A 17,804-nucleotide genomic window follows, 5' to 3' on the forward strand; every position below is an offset into this window, starting at 1 on the left:
GGATATCTTGATGTTATCGTCAGAGCTGAGTGGGAAATGATTTGCCTGTTCCAAAATGGCTTTCGAAATTTTATCCTGTCTTAACTTGGGCAGAAAAAGAAATGTGTTAATATCATGAAATGATTATTCAAAAACCAGTTCAGTTCAAGCTAACAATTTCAGATTAAGATATTTCATTTGGTTTTGACCTTTTAATTTTGCTTTTTCTGTTTTCTATAACTAGTTTTCATTAAAGTTCAAAAACTCGAAAATCAAAAAAAAAAAGAATTTTTCTTTTGGGATATTTTGGAATTGGTCATTTGGACACTTTCAAGAGCTCTTTACAGCTTTTCTACTATGAAATTTCTCAAGCWCAGTCCTCTCCCACAAAGAAACTCAGTTTTGACAAATGAGTATTTGCAAAAGAATTCCCTGACGGCCTTAGTTATCAGAGTAAGGCCAACACGCAGGATCTTAGTCTGCATCTTTTGGCTTATTTTACTTTCTTCCTGGCATCACATCCTGAGCCCTGGAGAACAACAGCTTTTCATTAAAAAATACAATCTAATCCTTATGACTATTGCAGAAGAACCTGAAAGCATAAATTGTAAAGGCTATAAARTCAAGTTGAATAAAATAACCCAGGATTTTTATTTTGTAAAATTTCTCGCTATTAGGCCTATCTCGTAAGTCAGAGGACTCCAAATATTGTTGTTGCATCTGGGAAAGTTGTGATAGATGCAATGGAATCCCATTATTTATCTGACTATCTCCTTAAGAGTGTACATTTGATTTGTGATTGTGTCACCTGGTTTTCCAACTGGAAGTATTTGGAAAAGAGCCCTACCAAAAMAATCCTCTAAAACACTGCTACGAGCGTTGTGCAAAATATGAATATAGGAGGGACAGGTGGCTACAAAGTGATTTTTCTGTACACAAAACATACAGAGACATTATGTTAATGCCATGAGATGAAGTCCCAGGGGAAGTAGTTTGGAGTTTACGTTAAGCTGTGGGTTACATATCCCCTAAAACCTGACTTTTAACTTGAAAGAATACATTTCTTGCTGACCTTAATAGGAACTATTAATTCTGCAGAGCAGATTAACTTTAAAATACATTATTACTGTAGTGTGCTCTGAAATGGCTGACTTAATAAAATGTTTAAGTCGCTGCTGCCATTCTGCTAAAACAAACTTGCATGTCGTTTATTTAGTTGCRAATAAAACTCTAGTCAAAACTGTGTAAACAGAGCTACCCCTCTACAAAAGAGAAAGGTTATCAGGACATTAAATGGTAATTAACTTGGGATACTTGAGGAAAAGAGCAACTGGAAACAGACTAAAGAGAATAAGCACCAAGAAAGAGAAAAGGAAACACGTTTGGAAATTGCAGTCTCCACCTATGGTAATGAATTAAACATGCCCTGGACCATTCTCTGATACTGAGGTCACCTGGCAGAGAAAAGCTTGTGTCCATTATATTAAACACTGGAAAACCTCATGGCAACATGGATACTGGAGAGAAAAACCTACTCATTTATGGTGGGATAGAAAACAGTCTGTGAATATTTTAATTAATTTTAAATGTCTTACCTGTCATGTAACATTTGATATCCTGAGAGTTGCTAATAGGATTGTTGTTTTTGAACATATATAGGTTGAAAGGCATTATGTTATTGCTACTCAGATGCTTCCACATATCGTGGTCTGGACTTGTCCATCGACCCGCTAAAACATCGTAGTCTCTCCGTCCCATGTGGATAAGCTTCGTGAGGGGGTCATACAGTCCTCCATGGTAGCCAATGATGATCTGGAAGTTGGGATTGGTGTCCATATAGATCTCCCCATATGCTGTGTATAGTATCTGCTTAATCATTAAGCCAGTCCCACTGAAGACAGCCAAAGGGGTTCCAATGTTATCGCAGGCTATGTAGAATTCATCTCCACTGCTGAGCTCCATTGCAAAGAGGTGGCCTTGGAGGTCGTAGTAGAGGGAGGTTATCTCAGAGCTTGAATGGTTGTATAAATGGGTGACCTTGGTTGGGTTGGTCAGGTCTGCGTAGAAGAACTGTAAGTGATGGCCATGGCTGGTTTTRCTAGAGACTCGCCTTCCTAGGCCATCATAGCGATATTTCACACTCCACCCACTAGCTTTGTTGTAAGCTTTGATGAGCAGGCCAGCTGAATTGTACTCAAAAATATCATTGCCCCTTTGCTTTAGGAAGCCATCTTCATCCATTTTGTACTGYACATCTCCCAATCTTGTAATCCTGTCCCTGAGGTCATACCTGAGTGGTGTGAGGCGGGCACTATTCCCTGGACTTAGCAAATGGAGGTTTCCATTTAGGTCGTAGCTGTAGCGCCASAGTGGCTTGTCATTGATAGACACTGTCTGCAACTGGCCATCAGCATCGTACTCATACGAGTATCTAGTTGTGTTTGCATAAGGGCCAACTTTCAACTCTTTCTTAACAACTCTCCCCATGTTGTCATACTGCACAGTCATCCAGTACATGAGTGACCTGAATATCTCATACTGGACCTCCTTCATCCTGCCATAGGCATCAAAATGTTTAGTGTGAGTCATGACAGCAGTGGTAATAATCTGGTTGATATCATAGTAAATGACACCGAATTTACCGAACTGCTCAGTTTTGCCTGACACATCGTCATACCTGTAGAGGTCAATGGGTAAAGGTGTCTCGTTGATCACTGCTTGCATGCTGGTCACCCGAAAGCTGTTATCATAATTATAGTCAAATCGTGCATTCACCATGCCTTCCTCGGTGAAGCGGAAAATCTGTCGGTCAATGAGGGGTCCTATCTGCCTGTATCTGATTGTACATGTGAACCCTTCATTCTGCAAGTTTATTGTCTTTAGCATGCCAGCAGTTTCATCATAGGTGAAACTGATCTTTGTGGTGTCATAGAGCATCTCAGATAATTTGGACAACTTTCCATACTTGTAAATGACACGTCTCCCTGTCCCCAAGTACAAAGTGTGGAGGAGCTGCTCATCCTCTGTGAAATCTTGAATGACGGAGGCGTTGCCTTCTGGGGGCCGGTAGATGTTCCTGTAGTAACCAATGGAACGGATGGTTTCTAAAGTCTGCCGGGCAACGTTGGGCATGGTCACCGACGACAACCGGTCATTCTTATCAAACTCAAAAATATACTGTCTCTGGCTGTGAAGGAGCAGCACCATGGACTGGAGGGGAGGGAGAAAGGAACAGATTATTTTCCTGGTTTTCAAGYAGAATTATTCTCAACACTCCCAAAGATAGATCATGTTCGGGAGAAGAACTTGCAGCTACTAACTGACAGAAACAGGGGATCTGTGAAACAGAGGTCATTGAGCAACAAAAATGTGGTCAGTCACAACCTGCTCACTTTACACATTTGTTCATCTGTTCAACCACTGCCTCACCTTCTCCTTTGTGTCTTTTCAGCATCAGCTCTTTGTGACCTGAATTCTTACTTTGTTTGCATTGGTACAGCACTTCCCCAGTCCAAAGAGCAGGACAAATGAGATAAATAATCTCTGCAGCCATAAGATTAAATAGTGAGAGGTATGCAGTTGCACAGCACATCAAGTATCCCTAAGCAGGAGCAGGTCAAAGAAAAGGGCATTTAATGCTGTAAGTATGGTTTAAGTTTGCAAGCTCAGTTGTTAGAATGAATACCACGTAGCTACCTCTGCCCAAATTCCCCTTGCCAATAGCTTTTATGGGCTAGATAAATAAAATTGGTAGAACAACTTAAACAATGCTTGAAAAAGTGCCCCCCTGACACCTTCCAATACCCAATTAACTCTGTGTGTCTGCATATCTGCTATTATTCTCTTACAACAAACTTCTGCCCACATGCTTAACCCAGTTGTCCTGATTTTTTTTGCACTCAACAATCCACACAGATGATGTAACACAAGGTGCAAGTTTTAAAAGGCCTTTTTGCCTTTTAAAAGCTACACTACTGTAGTTTTCTTAAACTCTTTTAATATAGGCCCCATGCAAAACTCAGAAATAAAAATTCATACCCACGTATGCAACATATGGATCTACAGGACACTGGGTAACACAATGATGAATGATAACACCCAGAAGAAATTACATCCCATGYCAATCTGCTGTGTGCAGACTACAGAAAACACTGCAAAATATTCTACAATGGCTTGGCTGGATTCATGTCTCTGCACTTCTTATTRCATACGTTTCCTATGAAGCAGGAATAGGCTACCTGAAGAAAGCAGGTATGTCAGACTGTATGGGTTGCTTTCACTTGGAAAATCCCACTGGAAATCCCTATTGTTAACTCCTCCAGCTTTACCTGAAGACATATTATTTTACAGGTAGCTCAGCAAAGGAATGTTATATTTTAAAAATCATATACTCAAAGCTTCAAAGCATTAAGACATGCATTTATTGTGACTTGGAAAGACTACTGTCCTCTGGGGAATTTTCCATGGTATTTTCAACTATTCTATGGTGATCTGACACCAAAGTTACTATGCAAATGTTAGTGTAAGCAGAGTACATAGAAGAGGAGTATTGGACCATAAGGGCCAGTAACCAATTGATGTGAAGCAACACAGCTGCACTGAAGTCTTAGGAGTAAAGCCCAATTGCATTAACTGGGAAGCTGTCATCACTCATCAAAAAGAGGGTGCTTACCTTCTCCAAGTAAGTGTAGCTCCACGATTTCCCATCGGCAAAGATCCTGGATACAATYCTGCCAGACTGATCATACTCCATCCTTTCTGACATAGTGCCCCTTTGAATCCCAGCAATGTGTCCTCCTGGGGAGTAGGTCACATTGACACCATTCAGTCTGCTGCTGGGCGACCAGAGGCTGGGCCTCCCTGCCTGGTCRTACAGGATGCGGAGTGTGAACTTGCGGTGGTCATCATAGATTTTTTCCGTTCTGGTCACACGATCAAAGTCAAGGGACAGCAGGTTTCTATTGTGAACCTAAAGGAGGGAGATAGAGAATTAGGAAGCTGTAAATGGTTTAAGATACAAACATKATTTCACCAAACACCTCTTTAGATCACACTGAACAGTATCCATGCATTCACTTTCTCTGGAAAAGATTTTCAAAGCAAAGTGTTGGCCTAACTCTGCTTCTGTTGACTTCAGTGAGGAAAGAGGCAGCAAARTATCAGGTACTTTTGAAAACATCACCATGGTTAAGGCATATTGCCCATATCCCAAACCTAGGCTTAGGACTACTACAACAGATGTGAGAGAGACCTAGATGAAGAAGGTACAATGAMAAATTGTTGCAGGGAGTATTTGCAAGGTATTCTGCTTATTACATCTGGATTACGAGTCTTTTGCTTTCATGGATGTCAAAAATAATACTTTTTGAAAAAAAGGTGGATGTGGTGTCAACATAGTTGAAAAGCAAAGCTTTTCCCTAAGTTTGCTGAATATACTGCATGCACTAGAGGTGAGGTCTTTCACTGGAGGTGAAATATGGAGGCCTTGATGTTACAGAGAGCAGGAACTTTTCTGTGAGAGCTAGAGTTTTAGCTTCTTTGTCCTAGGGCTATTCTGTGTTGGATAATTACATTTCTGTTGCCTCCACTSCTGCAGCATTTCCAAAGATCAAAGGTATCTACTTCAAAGGTAGGAGCAGAGATGCATTTTGATTCAGGGACTGTAGGGCACAGCATCACAAAGAGGAACTGATAGTACAACTTACAGTTAGGCACATGTGCAAGGAACCTTACAAAACAACATGACCACAATATCCAACCACTGTGCTTGAACGAAAAAACCCATATTCCCAATATGAGCTTGCCAGTGAAGATGACTAGTTCTCCATCCCAGTAGTTTGCAACCTTTTTCAACTGGTGAACCCCTGTTTTCCAGAAAGGTGCAAATTCTTCTCAGATGATCTTCAAACTCCAAACAATAAACTTGTTTTTTTAGTTCCCATTGGGGCCCTTCAGTTGTAGTCAATATAGCAAAATTTGCAGACTGCTGCAAGTAAAAAATATAGCCTTCTCCTGTTCTGGGTAAAACTGACTCTCCTGAACTGAGCACTGGCCTCAGCGTTGTTCCAGCTCTGATCTCAATGATTGCTTTAGGGCTTCAGAGTGTATGATTGTATTCCCATCTTCTTTTTCTTTCTTTCCTTTTTTTTTTTTTTTTTTTTTTTTTTTTTTTTTTTTTGACATATGTGGGAGCACCACCTGAGAGTGAAACAGGAAGGACAGAAATGAGGGGGCAAAGTCAATAGAGAAGCAGTGTGCATATGACCACTTTTGCATTATATGGGTAGACATCAGTGGTGAAACCTGGAGAACTGCAACACCATTGAGTCAAAATTCAAAAATAGTCTTAGAATCTGAGGTCAAAAGAGGGCTGAGGTCAGAAGAAGCAAAAACTTGGCTGAGAAATGTGGGTCCAAACTGAGGGCATGTGTGGCCAGTTGAAAAATAAGGAATTACTGCTAGATGATGCAAGCATAAAGATGATGCAAGAGGAGGYGAGCACAAAGATGATTTCCAGTATATAAATAACATAGGTAAAAGACACGTATGACTCAAGGAAAGAAATAGTTAGCATGGAAAGGTAAATAATGCTCAACTTAAATACATAGCAGAGTTTGAAATAGAATGTAAAAGAGTAATGGGAGAAAGAAGAAATCAGCTAAAAGCCTGCTGTAACAAGCAAACTGGGAAATAATTAAAAAAGTATCAAAACTCTAAAGTAGAGATGCACATATGTAACCAACAGAGCAATTTGATATCTTGTAGGTGCTTGCTGCTATAAATACAGAAACAGAAGCAGCAATTGTGTACATTTTTTTTTCAGGAAGGAATAACATCTCTGCCTTCCACTTATTCCCAGAGCATATCCAGTCCAGCAGCTGCAGCTTCTTCTGCTGCTAGTGTCTGCCAAGAGAGCTCGAAAGAGCTCTTCCAGGACTGGGACAGTAATCCAGGCTGAATGTGACCTCTCTGATTCATAAGCCAACATCAGTGCTGCCATTTCCCAGGCTGGAAGGACCAAATAACAAGTCCCCGGATAGCTCTTAAGCTCAGTCCAAACCTCTGTATCCCATTATTGGTGCCCTAAGTCATTCCACCCACCTCATTCTCTGGCAAGGGACTTCTGCTGGTCTAGTKGGAACCAGCCTCTCTTTTTACATTTTTTTTTTTTTACGATTTGTTTTCTCCTGCTCTCTCAGTGAAATCTCCCTTTCCTCTGAGAAGCACTTCAGTGCCAATAGCCACCTTCAAGGTGACAGACACGGTGAACCTTATGCTCCCAGGTAGCCTCTGAATAGGGTCTAAATCTTTTCATCCTTGTTCAAGGACATGCCTTGAATAGGAGTGAATTTTCTTCAGAAGCAGTGACAGGGCTGCAGGCTTCAGTCCAACAAGCAAGTTTTACAGTGAGCAGCTAAATAAGGTGCCATCCTACATCCCAGAGTCTTTATCCTGGAAAGGACTCTGAAAAGCTCCTGGAGAAGGCTTTTGCCCCTCAGAGCACTTGACAAGGCCTGTGTTCAGTGCAGGACTGAGCCAGGGTAAATTGAAATCCACCATTCTCAGCGCACTTGACCTCCCTGCCACAACGTGTGAGAGACTAAATTTAACCCCAAACTCACATACCACAGCAGATCCATTTAATATCTTTGCTTGCTCTAATGCAGGCATTGTAGTAGGAACATAAACACTCCATTTGGTACCATCTCTGACTTCTCCTATGCCTCCTTTTGCTCTGTTTTACCTTAAATTATAACAAAACAATACACACTGACCTCCCTGGGTGTGCAAGAGTTACTAAACACAGAAAAATGAAGATCTCTCATGGAAACACTGTGGCAACCTTCTGTATAAGATCACGAACAATACTTCAGCAATGAGACCTACAGGACTCAGTGATGTCCCACTGGTAAACAGCTGCTTACAAAGGCATTTCCCCTGTGAATTGCTAGAATTACTGGGGTGGCCATATCCAGCCCTCAGCTCCTTACAGAAAATCAGGRGATGAGGCTGGAATGTCCTCATCAGTCATCACACCAGGACTGGCTAGCAGCATATCTCAGGGGACCTCTCCAATGCTACTGTTTTCGGGGAGCAGCTGGGACAACGGCTGTTGATGTCACTGTTAACTTGCTGCTCAGGTCTTGGCAAAAAGGAAGGTAATTACAATAGGAGCTTCCAGGGTTAAATAAATAAAACGGCTGAGCCAGCAGCTCTGTCTCTGTTGGCTGTCCTGTTTGCTCCACTGTCGGAGATTATTTTACATCCTTCTTTATTGAAAAATTCATGTTTGCGAAAAAAAAAAGGGCAAAGAAAAGAAGCAGCAGCACTGTTCCTTGGAGTAGAGTCTACCTAATGCTTTCAATGTGGATGGAGTCTGTGTGTGGCCATTTGCTGGTGATGGGCTGAACGTGGAGCCTGCCAGTTCACGGAGGCATCTGCGTTGGGTGGATCAGAGCATCACAACTCTCCCTGGGGCTATGCAGGACAGCAGAAGGGAAAGGGGCTGCTTTAACATATTTGTGTTGCTTTACTGCTACAGGTCCCCCCTCCTCTTCGTCCATGTAGAAATCCCTGCCTCATGCCTTAGCCSCACTATAAACAAACACATGCTGATGAGCAAATCCTCTGCCTCATGTAAGCATGAGTTGGGACATTTTAGGCAGATCTCTGACAGTGGACACATTTCTTCTGTTTGATGCTCCCCTGTGACCACTGTTGCTCCATGCAGGTGCACAGCAAATTCTCCTCCCTGCTACACTGTGCATTGTATTTTCTTCTAGGGAGGGACATGGAGGCAGCTGAGAAACTGGGCTTATCCTGCTGGGAGCTGGCAAAGCATGGGGCAACATGTCATCACTCCCCAAAGAACTAATGCCCTGCAAATATGGTAGGAAGAGCCATAACTCGTAAGGCATCTGGATCCATGAGAGGGCAATGGAAAGCATGCTTATTTTTATTTCCCGGGGAATTCCACCATTTAGAGTCTCTGGTCAGATCCTGTTCTTCCCATGGCAGTGCTGCAGTCTCGCTGGGGTGCTCTTTCCCCTTGCAGCTTTGCTGCTGTCTCAAACTAGCAGTGGGGTGAGGCAAGAGTGAAAATGTCGATATACTCACATACAGCAGAAAAAAATAAAGTTTCCCAAAATGAACAAAATCATGTTCAGCTGAACTTCCCAAAGCCTTTCCCTTCCTAGAGAAAGTGATAATTACTGGTATGTGGAGAGAGGAGAATATGACACGTGTAGAATATGTTAAATATGGGGCAATCCCCAGGGAGGCAATTAGCACCTTGCAGATTTACATCTGTGGGGTGCAGATGCTGCCATGTAGGTACAGAGAGGCAACTTAAAACCTCCAGTACACACTCAGCTGCTTTGAACCCCTGAACAGAGCAGTAACTGAACCCCTCACTAACATAAGATACTCTTCTGCTTCACTAGAAGCAGAGRCAGGCCCTGATAGACTCAAAATGTGAATAAATGCCAGCAGCTTTATAGGAACACCAGTAACCAGGCTGAAAACTCATTTTGCAAGTGYTTTTTTGAATGAGGTACAACATAAAACAAAGACACATTCTGTGTTTGAGAGAATCTGCTGTGAAGATTTTGGAAGATAAAGCTGGCATGGGCAGCTGAGCTGCAGCTAAATGAGTAGAAACTGCTTTGAACATGGAATAGCTGTGAGACAGCTGCAGATTTCAGAAGGCTGTCTCCTTTCGGAGACAGACTTGTCTGGTAATTTCATTGGTTATTAAAATAGAAAGAAAAACCCAAAGACCAAACAAGAAAGTTGATGCCAGCTGATCTGCAAGCATATAGCAGTTCCCAATGAAGGAGCAGCCTCCAGCTTCATTACTGTTTGCATAGTTTTCCTCCTGATTAAAAAAAAAAAAAGGGAAAAAAAAGCCACACGTGACGCCATCCACGCAAGGAGAGAGGAGCAACTGATGGTTTGGAAAGGGTGAAGAGCAATACTTAGCRAGTGTGAGTGAAGACAGACAGAGCAAAATTCACACCAAGGTGGCAGGGGGCACACAGCAGGAAAGAGAGAGACATGCAAAGCGAGGACTGGGAAATACATATTCTGAAACCAGTGCATTAATATCTACTGCAGAGCTTAAGTGGGAATAAATAGCCCCAGTCGTTTTGCTACGGTGGTGTTACACAGCCCTAAGCATTTTTCTCAGAGAGTCTGAACTTGGCAGGTGCTGAGAAGGCTCCTAGAAACTGCTCTTAAGCTTGCAATGCTGAGAATGGCAAGGTGCAGCACTGGCTAGCATTACAAGTCACCAGCTCTGCCAGCAGTTAGCAGAAGAATTACAAGCTTATTGGGCAAGATCTTTAAACAGCCCTGACAAGTCTGCAGTGCACTGCGTGGAACAATGTTTCAAAACACATCAGCCTCAAGCACAGGAAGGACCACAAGTTTGTGGAGGAGAGAGCACCATCAGGCTGAAGCCATCTGTAACACTTCATCTTGGGGAACAACTGCAGCCACAGGGTAATGCCCTGCAACCTCAGCTCCTGAATGGGTTCCCCAGATTAGCAAGTTTAAGGAACCCAGTGATTTTTCTGAGGCTGCTCAACGAACACTAATGCTTAGAAAACTTTCTGTGCTCAGGTGTATGTTAGTGCCAGCAGGGCAGGTACAAAATGCCTACTCTAAATGGAGCAATTTTTTATGATTATGTTCTTCCCGTGCATGCTTAAACAGCCTGACACGCCGGTTAAACCTGCAGTGTCTAGCGGGAGGTCACGCGTTGCCAGGCGCATGGAGGATTCATAAGGGAGTCAGCAATACTGTCTGTGATGGCTGAGAGAACGCCCGCACGTAAGGAGACAGGAGGATACACTTAAGTCATAAAAGTTGKGTCAATGAGAATGAACAGCTAGTTCTCCATGCATCTCCATTCCAGGTGTCAGAAGGAGCCCTGTCCCTTTCTGTCACGCCACTGGSGACCGATAAAATAGGAAATCGACTCCCAAAGTGCTCACACGTTTTACTTACCCTCAGCCGACGTCCAAAGACAGTGACCTGCCCTCTCGCTTGCTCCTTCCTCTGTCTCCACTCAACTAGGTTGAGGCCGTTGTCGATGGGCAGGGTCACGTTCCTCTTCCCCACGGTGGGGTTAACGGTACCTGCCAGCAGATGTGGCTCAGTTTGCAGGGCCACCTCCATGCCATTAGCGAGCATCAGCCTGAGAGAGCCATCAGCACCGATGTAGTAGCTGTTTCGGACTTGGTCTGAAGACAGAAAAGAGATTTTTTTCAAACGGATGCCCAGTGACAGAACCCCAGCCTTTCATTTTCTCCTCCACTCAGGCTTCTTACAGCACTTTGGACAGTTGTAATCAAATGCACTTGGTCACTCACAGTGAGTGAAAAGACTGTTGTATTGATGAAAGTCAAGGTGGACAATATCTCCTTCACTCTGATGAGAATTTCRTTCTCTGTCTCTCAAATTCTTGCAGAAAAAAATCTTACACAGGTTAAAAAAAGCTCCAGTGGAAGAGTAGTGTAATATTCTAGCAAAGCAGTGTAATATTCCAGTATAGCACATAGAAAGCACACACAAACCTCTTCTTTTAGGCTAGGGCCTAATGAAGGCTAGGCCTTCATTAAAAGACTACACGGTGAGATAGTTATTCTAAACCACAGTCAYGTTGAAGGCTTTCCACATGCTTATATCTTAAAGATGCCAATTTTACTCCAATTTATGATCAAGCGGGGCCACCTACTTCTCTCAGCTTACTCACACAAGTGACAGGAAATTGCACAGCAAGTTAATGCTAACCAGCTTCCCAAACAAAAGCCAACCCCCTTCACTTGGGAAAGCTTTCAGGAAGAAACTGAAGACTGCATGTTTAGAGRGATAGCTGGAGGCACTAGGCATCCACGCATCTCCATACATCTGGCCTCCACTAGCTCCTGAAAGATCAGCAGATCCTGAAGCCAGGATTTTGGAGTTCAGGAATGGAAGACGAGAAGAACAAGATGATCTCCAGAGGTCCCTTCCAACCTTACCAATTCTATGATTCTGTGATATCCCTTCTACACATTGCAGGAACTAGACAGGCTGGAACTTGGTCCTTTCAAATTACAGCTGACATATCTGTCTGCAGAAAGGAGCTCATAAAGGGTAAGAAAGCATGAGACTTGCTCAGTGCAGATGCCTTTAAAAGCATATTATCCAAAGATTCCTTTATTTGAAGCTCCTCAAAAGCTGGAAAACATTACCATTCCTGTCTCCCAGGCTGCCATAAATACCTAATTGTGAATAAAAACTCTCATTAAAAATTCAGTCAACTGTTTTTCCATTCTGAGGAAAGTTGAGTTTTGTTCACTAGTTCTTCTGCCATAACTCAGCAGGAAATGATGTCACAGCGAAATTATCATCTCTCATTTGTCTGAAATAGATTAGCAAAGAGCACAGTTTGGTATAATTGGGAAAGGAAATCTGACACCACTTGGTCTCCCTTGTTGTCAGTTTGATTCTGCTCCCTTTGTAGCCAGCTGGAGTCTTGCCACATTGATCTCAGCAGGACCACAGTTCAGCTTATACGGTTAACCTAGTGATGGTGTGAAACCATTACAGCTACRGTATTGGACCACAATGATCAAATATACTTTGACTATAGCATTGACTGCATAAATCAATGGTCTTGTGACATAGACTTCAGCAGGATCAGGCCCATGGACATTCACAGCTTGATTCTTCATGTGGAAAGAAAAGGCACAGTCAGCTGGCTGTGTCTCCTTAGTTCTTGGAGGCTTGATCTTCTGAAAAAGGGTCAGGAGATCCACTCTAAATCAAATCAGTGAAATATCTTATGGTATATCCCTCCCTCCTTCCTCCTTCACCAGCCAGGGAAAGCTTGAAGCTTTCTGTGGAATCCCCTGGATATGTGATGTTGTCTTTGGGACACTCAAGCACCTCAGAGGAATTATGGTGGATTGGCATACCTAACCCCAGTAGTGTGGTACAGTGTGGGGAATGTTTATCTTCTGCTTTCAAGATTTTCCCAGAAGAGGACTCTTTCAGAGCTTTGGAAAGTTTTTATCAAGTGCTATGTGACATCCAGGGGCCATTGTATGCTCGATTTTATGCTGATTTGGGTCGGGGCCACAATTTTGGCCTTGAATAAACACTCACTTTGCCATTAGTCCAGAAGACAAAATTGCAGAGAGATGCTGAGGTGCCTGTTAGCTGTGCTGACTCCTAAATCCAACCTACAGGAACGAATCACCTCCTAGAAATGCCTTCTTAGATGCCTCAGAGTGGCTTTTTGATGTCCTGCTCAAGCTTGCCTAAGTAGCAATGCTGTCTTTCACAGCTAAKGAGGTGCTCAGAGTCCTTGCTCTAGGCAGCACCTTGGAGACCTTGAGGTGACATYTCCTTCTCACCAGCAGCACCAAGTATAAATGCATATCCTGAACACGCCCAAGTCCTGATGGAATAGAAAGTGTATGTATTTACAAGGGTCCTGTTCTGACAGCCTGTTCTAATATGCACCTTGGATAAGGGAGGAGAATTTTCAAAACTTTGCACAGTGTTTAACTCTGACCTGAGGGTTTTAAGCCTGGGAGATGCCTCAGCTGACTGCAGAGCATTCCATCCACTGTACAGGGAGTCGCTTACCTCAGAACAGAGGGTCCCAGTAGGGGAGGGGGTGTCTATGCATGAGACTTGTCCTCAGTAGACTACAGCTAATGACTTCTGTGTGACTGAAATCTAACTCCTACCAAAACCAACAGGATTTAGGCATTTAAATACCTTTTTCAGATGTTTCTGGTCCCTGTGTGGAGCCATAAAAAGTCTCCATGTCACACTGATTGTAGCCAGAGCTTGTTCACAGTGTGATCCAGGTTTCTTGAAAGGTTCAAGAAGGATTTGTGAAAGCTGGCCAGAGCTGTGAGCTCATAACGAAAATGCACGAGCAGCTCTCMTGCAACGGAAATCTGCAATGTGCATTTTCTCTGGAGAATGACCAAGAGGTCAAGACACACAAACCTTTAGAATGGCTCCAGCTTCATCCACTGGGGAGGCACTCAGAAGGCAAATTACATTTCAGCCGTGCTCAACTGATCCCTGGGCAACTCCAGTGGTTCTTGTTTCAATTGCTACAGTGATGCCATGAACAAACAACTGCCTCAATTTGGGAATTCATGGTCCCTAATGCTTGTGAGAAACCCACCTTCAGCAGGTTCCAGGCCACCCCTGCTGCAACATTATCCAGATCTTCGTTTTARGATAAGTTTGCTTTTCAGACCCAAATAATTTCATAATTTTATACTTTACTTTTATACTGAACACGGTTAAACTGTTTGTAATATTGTATGTCCTAATGGCAACAGTGCCCCTGTGCTGGAGGGCAGTACAATGAGATAATTGACTGTGGCRCAATTATGTAACTGTGCCTTCAGCTTTGCATGTATAAATCACATCGCAGTCAATTATCTCACTAAAGAGCCCCCAACAGCGGGTTCTATTGCTTAATTAGGCTCTTGAGGTGAAGCCAACCTCGTGTCTGTGCAGTTGCCAGACGTCTTGACGTGAGCGAATTTGAGATGGGAAGGGGTAGGTTGGATCTGCTCTTGCATTCTGAAGTAAAGAATAAAACAGTCATTCTCCTATGGTAATACTCAGTATGGTTTTAAGGGGCTGGTACCCTCTCACCCGCCCTCTCCAGAGGCACAAAGGCAGTGTTCAGGCATAGTAGGCACTGTTTTCTTTTCTTTTCTTTTCTTTTCTTTTCTTTTCTTTTCTTTTCTTTTCTTTTCTTTTCTTTTCTTTTCTTTTCTTTTCTTTTCTTTTCTTTTCTTTTCTTTTCTTTTCTTTTCAGGAAACTCTGCCCTTAGTACAGGGAGGGGGAGGGAAATGGATGTCCCAGAGACGTGGAAACAAATGTGACTTCGGAGTATGTTGGTTTCACTGGAGCATTTCATTCCTCGCAAGAGGAGCAATGTTTTACACCCTATTGACATCAGGCGCAGATGCACGGGCAAGCAAGAGGTAGGGAGTGAGAAAAGCAAAGAGTTTGTCTATCCTATCCCTTCCTTAAGGCCCCAGGAATGGAAGTGAGGGCACACACAGACCCAAAGGATATTTTAATCCAGATTGATACGGTCTGTGCACTGTAACTTCTGTCCCTGCCAGTACGTTAGCAGTGTTTTCACCTTCTTCTTTCCTCTCCCACTTCATCACCTTCTCTTCCACCTCGTCAATCCGTCGTTAGCCCATCTTACTGTCACTGACACAACAGTGTTCATTTACAACAGCTGCAGATCAGTTCCCCCAGTCCCACGCTGGCTGCTCACCTCTCCTCTCTGCTTTGTGCCACTTCACATCACCCTTCTAGTTCAAATGTAGGCCTTTTGGGGACAGCAATGGTCATTTGTCTGCATGCTGCCTTGTGAATGTTTGAACAGCCAGAGAACAAAGAATCACAGAGATCTCCGGTAACCAGCTGGAAGCCTAWTCCAGTAGGAGAGTAACTCCTTATATTGGAATCCATTAAGAGAGAGAAGCAAAGGAGTCAGCTGGAAGTGCAGTTAAGATTTATGCAACCCTTTTTTTTGTTATAACAGTAATGGTAATGACGATCAGGGACTGTACTGCACGAGGGCTGCGCAGCAAGGGAACTGGCTGAGAATGAAGCAGAAAACAGCTGCTGAACAACTGCTGAGCTAGGGAATGTGGCTAAGCAGGTGTGAGCGTGCATGTGTATCAGCATGTGGGGAGCTCTGAAGCACCCAGGATGTAGGTGATTTTTTTTTTTTGATGTTGGGACTACCAAGATTATGCCTGTCTCCTGATGGAAAATTCTTCATGTACAGCTTGGCCTGAAATGGGACAGTGGTCTCACTCACCTTGSAGTAGGGTGTAGAAGGCTCCTGATGCTGACAAGTTGGTTGTTATAGTAACATCATCCTTGCTGGAGGTTTCTACCTGGACATGCACAGAGCTGTCAGTGTCACTGCGGAAGCTGCTCACTTGGCCAGTGGGGAAGGTCACGTTGGTCAGACGGCCAAAGCTGTCATACCTGGAAAGGTAGAGTGAAGTCAACAGCATGAATAGAGAACTGGAGTACTGGAACTGTCCTGTAAAACAGAGACTATGCCTTGGAAGTCTTCACCTAGATTCTTCCTAGAAAAAAAAACTCTGTCAGTTAGGACTGCCTTAACCTTTTTGGCTTTATGGGAAGGGCAGGGTTTAGCTGAAGAAAAGAATATGAACAATAGAAAATGACTAAATTTTAACACCTATTTTAACAACACCTTTCCGATACTTATCACCTGTGTTGTGCTTCTTTACAACACAATTAACTTTATTTCCTGTTCAYTGTGACTTACGGAAGCCACCTCTCTGAGAATCTTGTCTAGCAGAACTAAGAGTTTCTGAGSGCAATCAATTATTTTGGCTAGTTAYGTCCTGACCACTTTAGCAAATTTATTTTATTTTTTTCATATTTTAAAAGCAAATGTTAAGGTAAAGGAAAGGACCYRCTAGAGTGCCTACCTCAGGTAGAGAGCTGTCCTTTGTGAACATGGAGTAAAGCCCTGAGCACAACTGATCTACTTTCTACTGTTCCTAAAACCATCTAGAAGGATTGATTTAAATGTGTAAAAAAGCACTTCAGTTTTCACCCCTACTGAGTCCCAGGCTTTTCCAATGAGAGAATCAACATAAATGCCACCTGGGATGGTTTTTGTGATATGGACACCTGTCTACTAGGACCCAGATGAAATAAACTGTATATATGCAGGTCACACAGCAGTTAATGGGCTCGGAGGGTTATTTTTTCAATAAAAAGGAGAAGCAGACACTTGTGCCTAGAGGTCTCCTGAGCAGGCTAGAAGTGGGTACTCATGCTGAAATTCTCTCAGGATTAGGAAGAAATAAAGTAGGGCAAATTACACCACACCACCTCCCATCTGTTGCACTGCAAAAGGTGTACCCTTAAGTCGCACACTGAGCTAAAAGCAGAGGGCTGCCAAAAGAATACTTTGGGAGTGAGGATAGGTTTTTCAGGAGCAGTATTCCCTAAYGTGGACTGAAATGAAGAGCTGTGAGAAGCTGTACTGGCTTATCTTCAAAGAGCTGTTGGGTTTTCCAGAAGATGGGTCCTCAAGGAAGGGATATTTAAGTAGTCAGGGAGAAACAATAGAAAAAATCCTTCTACAAAAACTAGCAAAAAAAAAAAAAAAAAAAAAGTATGACATTTTCAAGTCCTGGCAAAGTACAAGAAAACATTATCATCTGGGCAAAGCTTGATGGTGGGTGAGCAGAGAGGACTCGTTCCCCTGCAATACTCACTGGTGAGCACAGTGTCCAGCTAAGGGCACCATTGTTCAGAATGACGATGAAGTAATACAAATGATACGTTAAGGATAAGGAGCTTAAGAACATGATCTAAGAGGCAAAGCCGGAAAACTGATAGCTGGAAAAAAAAAATCCTCTAAAAATTGAAAGCTGCTTTAGAAGASAGGAAACAAAAAAGAGGGAACATGCCATCATGACAACAGTTATTCTAAAGAGGATTATAATTATTTTTTCATGTTGTCCACTGAGGATGTGACAAAAAGCAATCAGCTAATTTGAAGCAAGGGAAATCCAGGTTAGAGATTGGGAAATATTTTCCAAATCCAAGGTTGCTTAAGTAGAGGAACAGGTTACCAGATGGAGCACTGGAAATGCCATTGCTGGATGCTTTTAAGCACAGTTGAGAAGAATGGGTCAGAGAGGGTTTGGATGCGACTGATACTGCCCCTGAGGGATCAGATGGTTGAGGGGAGTCCTTGACCCTTCTCTTCATGATTGCT

General features: G+C 43.0%; 1 protein-coding gene across 1 annotated transcript in view; it reads right to left on the minus strand.

Moving 5' to 3' along the window:
- TENM4 (teneurin transmembrane protein 4) overlaps positions 1–17,804 on the minus strand; it is a 353,790-nt gene that overhangs the window by 20,893 nt on the left and 315,093 nt on the right. The window contains exons 23-26 of the mRNA XM_085299249.1: positions 15,852–16,024; positions 10,990–11,225; positions 4,652–4,948; positions 1,575–3,189 (exon numbers count right to left, since the gene is read on the minus strand). Of these exons, the coding sequence (XP_085155375.1) occupies positions 1,575–3,189; positions 4,652–4,948; positions 10,990–11,225; positions 15,852–16,024 (2,321 nt within the window). The remainder of the gene's footprint in view (positions 1–1,574; positions 3,190–4,651; positions 4,949–10,989; positions 11,226–15,851; positions 16,025–17,804) is intronic.

Source organism: Rhea americana, unplaced genomic scaffold (genome assembly GCF_003343005.1).
Source record: "Rhea americana isolate MKP2758 unplaced genomic scaffold, rheAme1 scaffold_148, whole genome shotgun sequence".
Classification (NCBI taxonomy): domain Eukaryota; kingdom Metazoa; phylum Chordata; class Aves; order Rheiformes; family Rheidae; genus Rhea; species Rhea americana.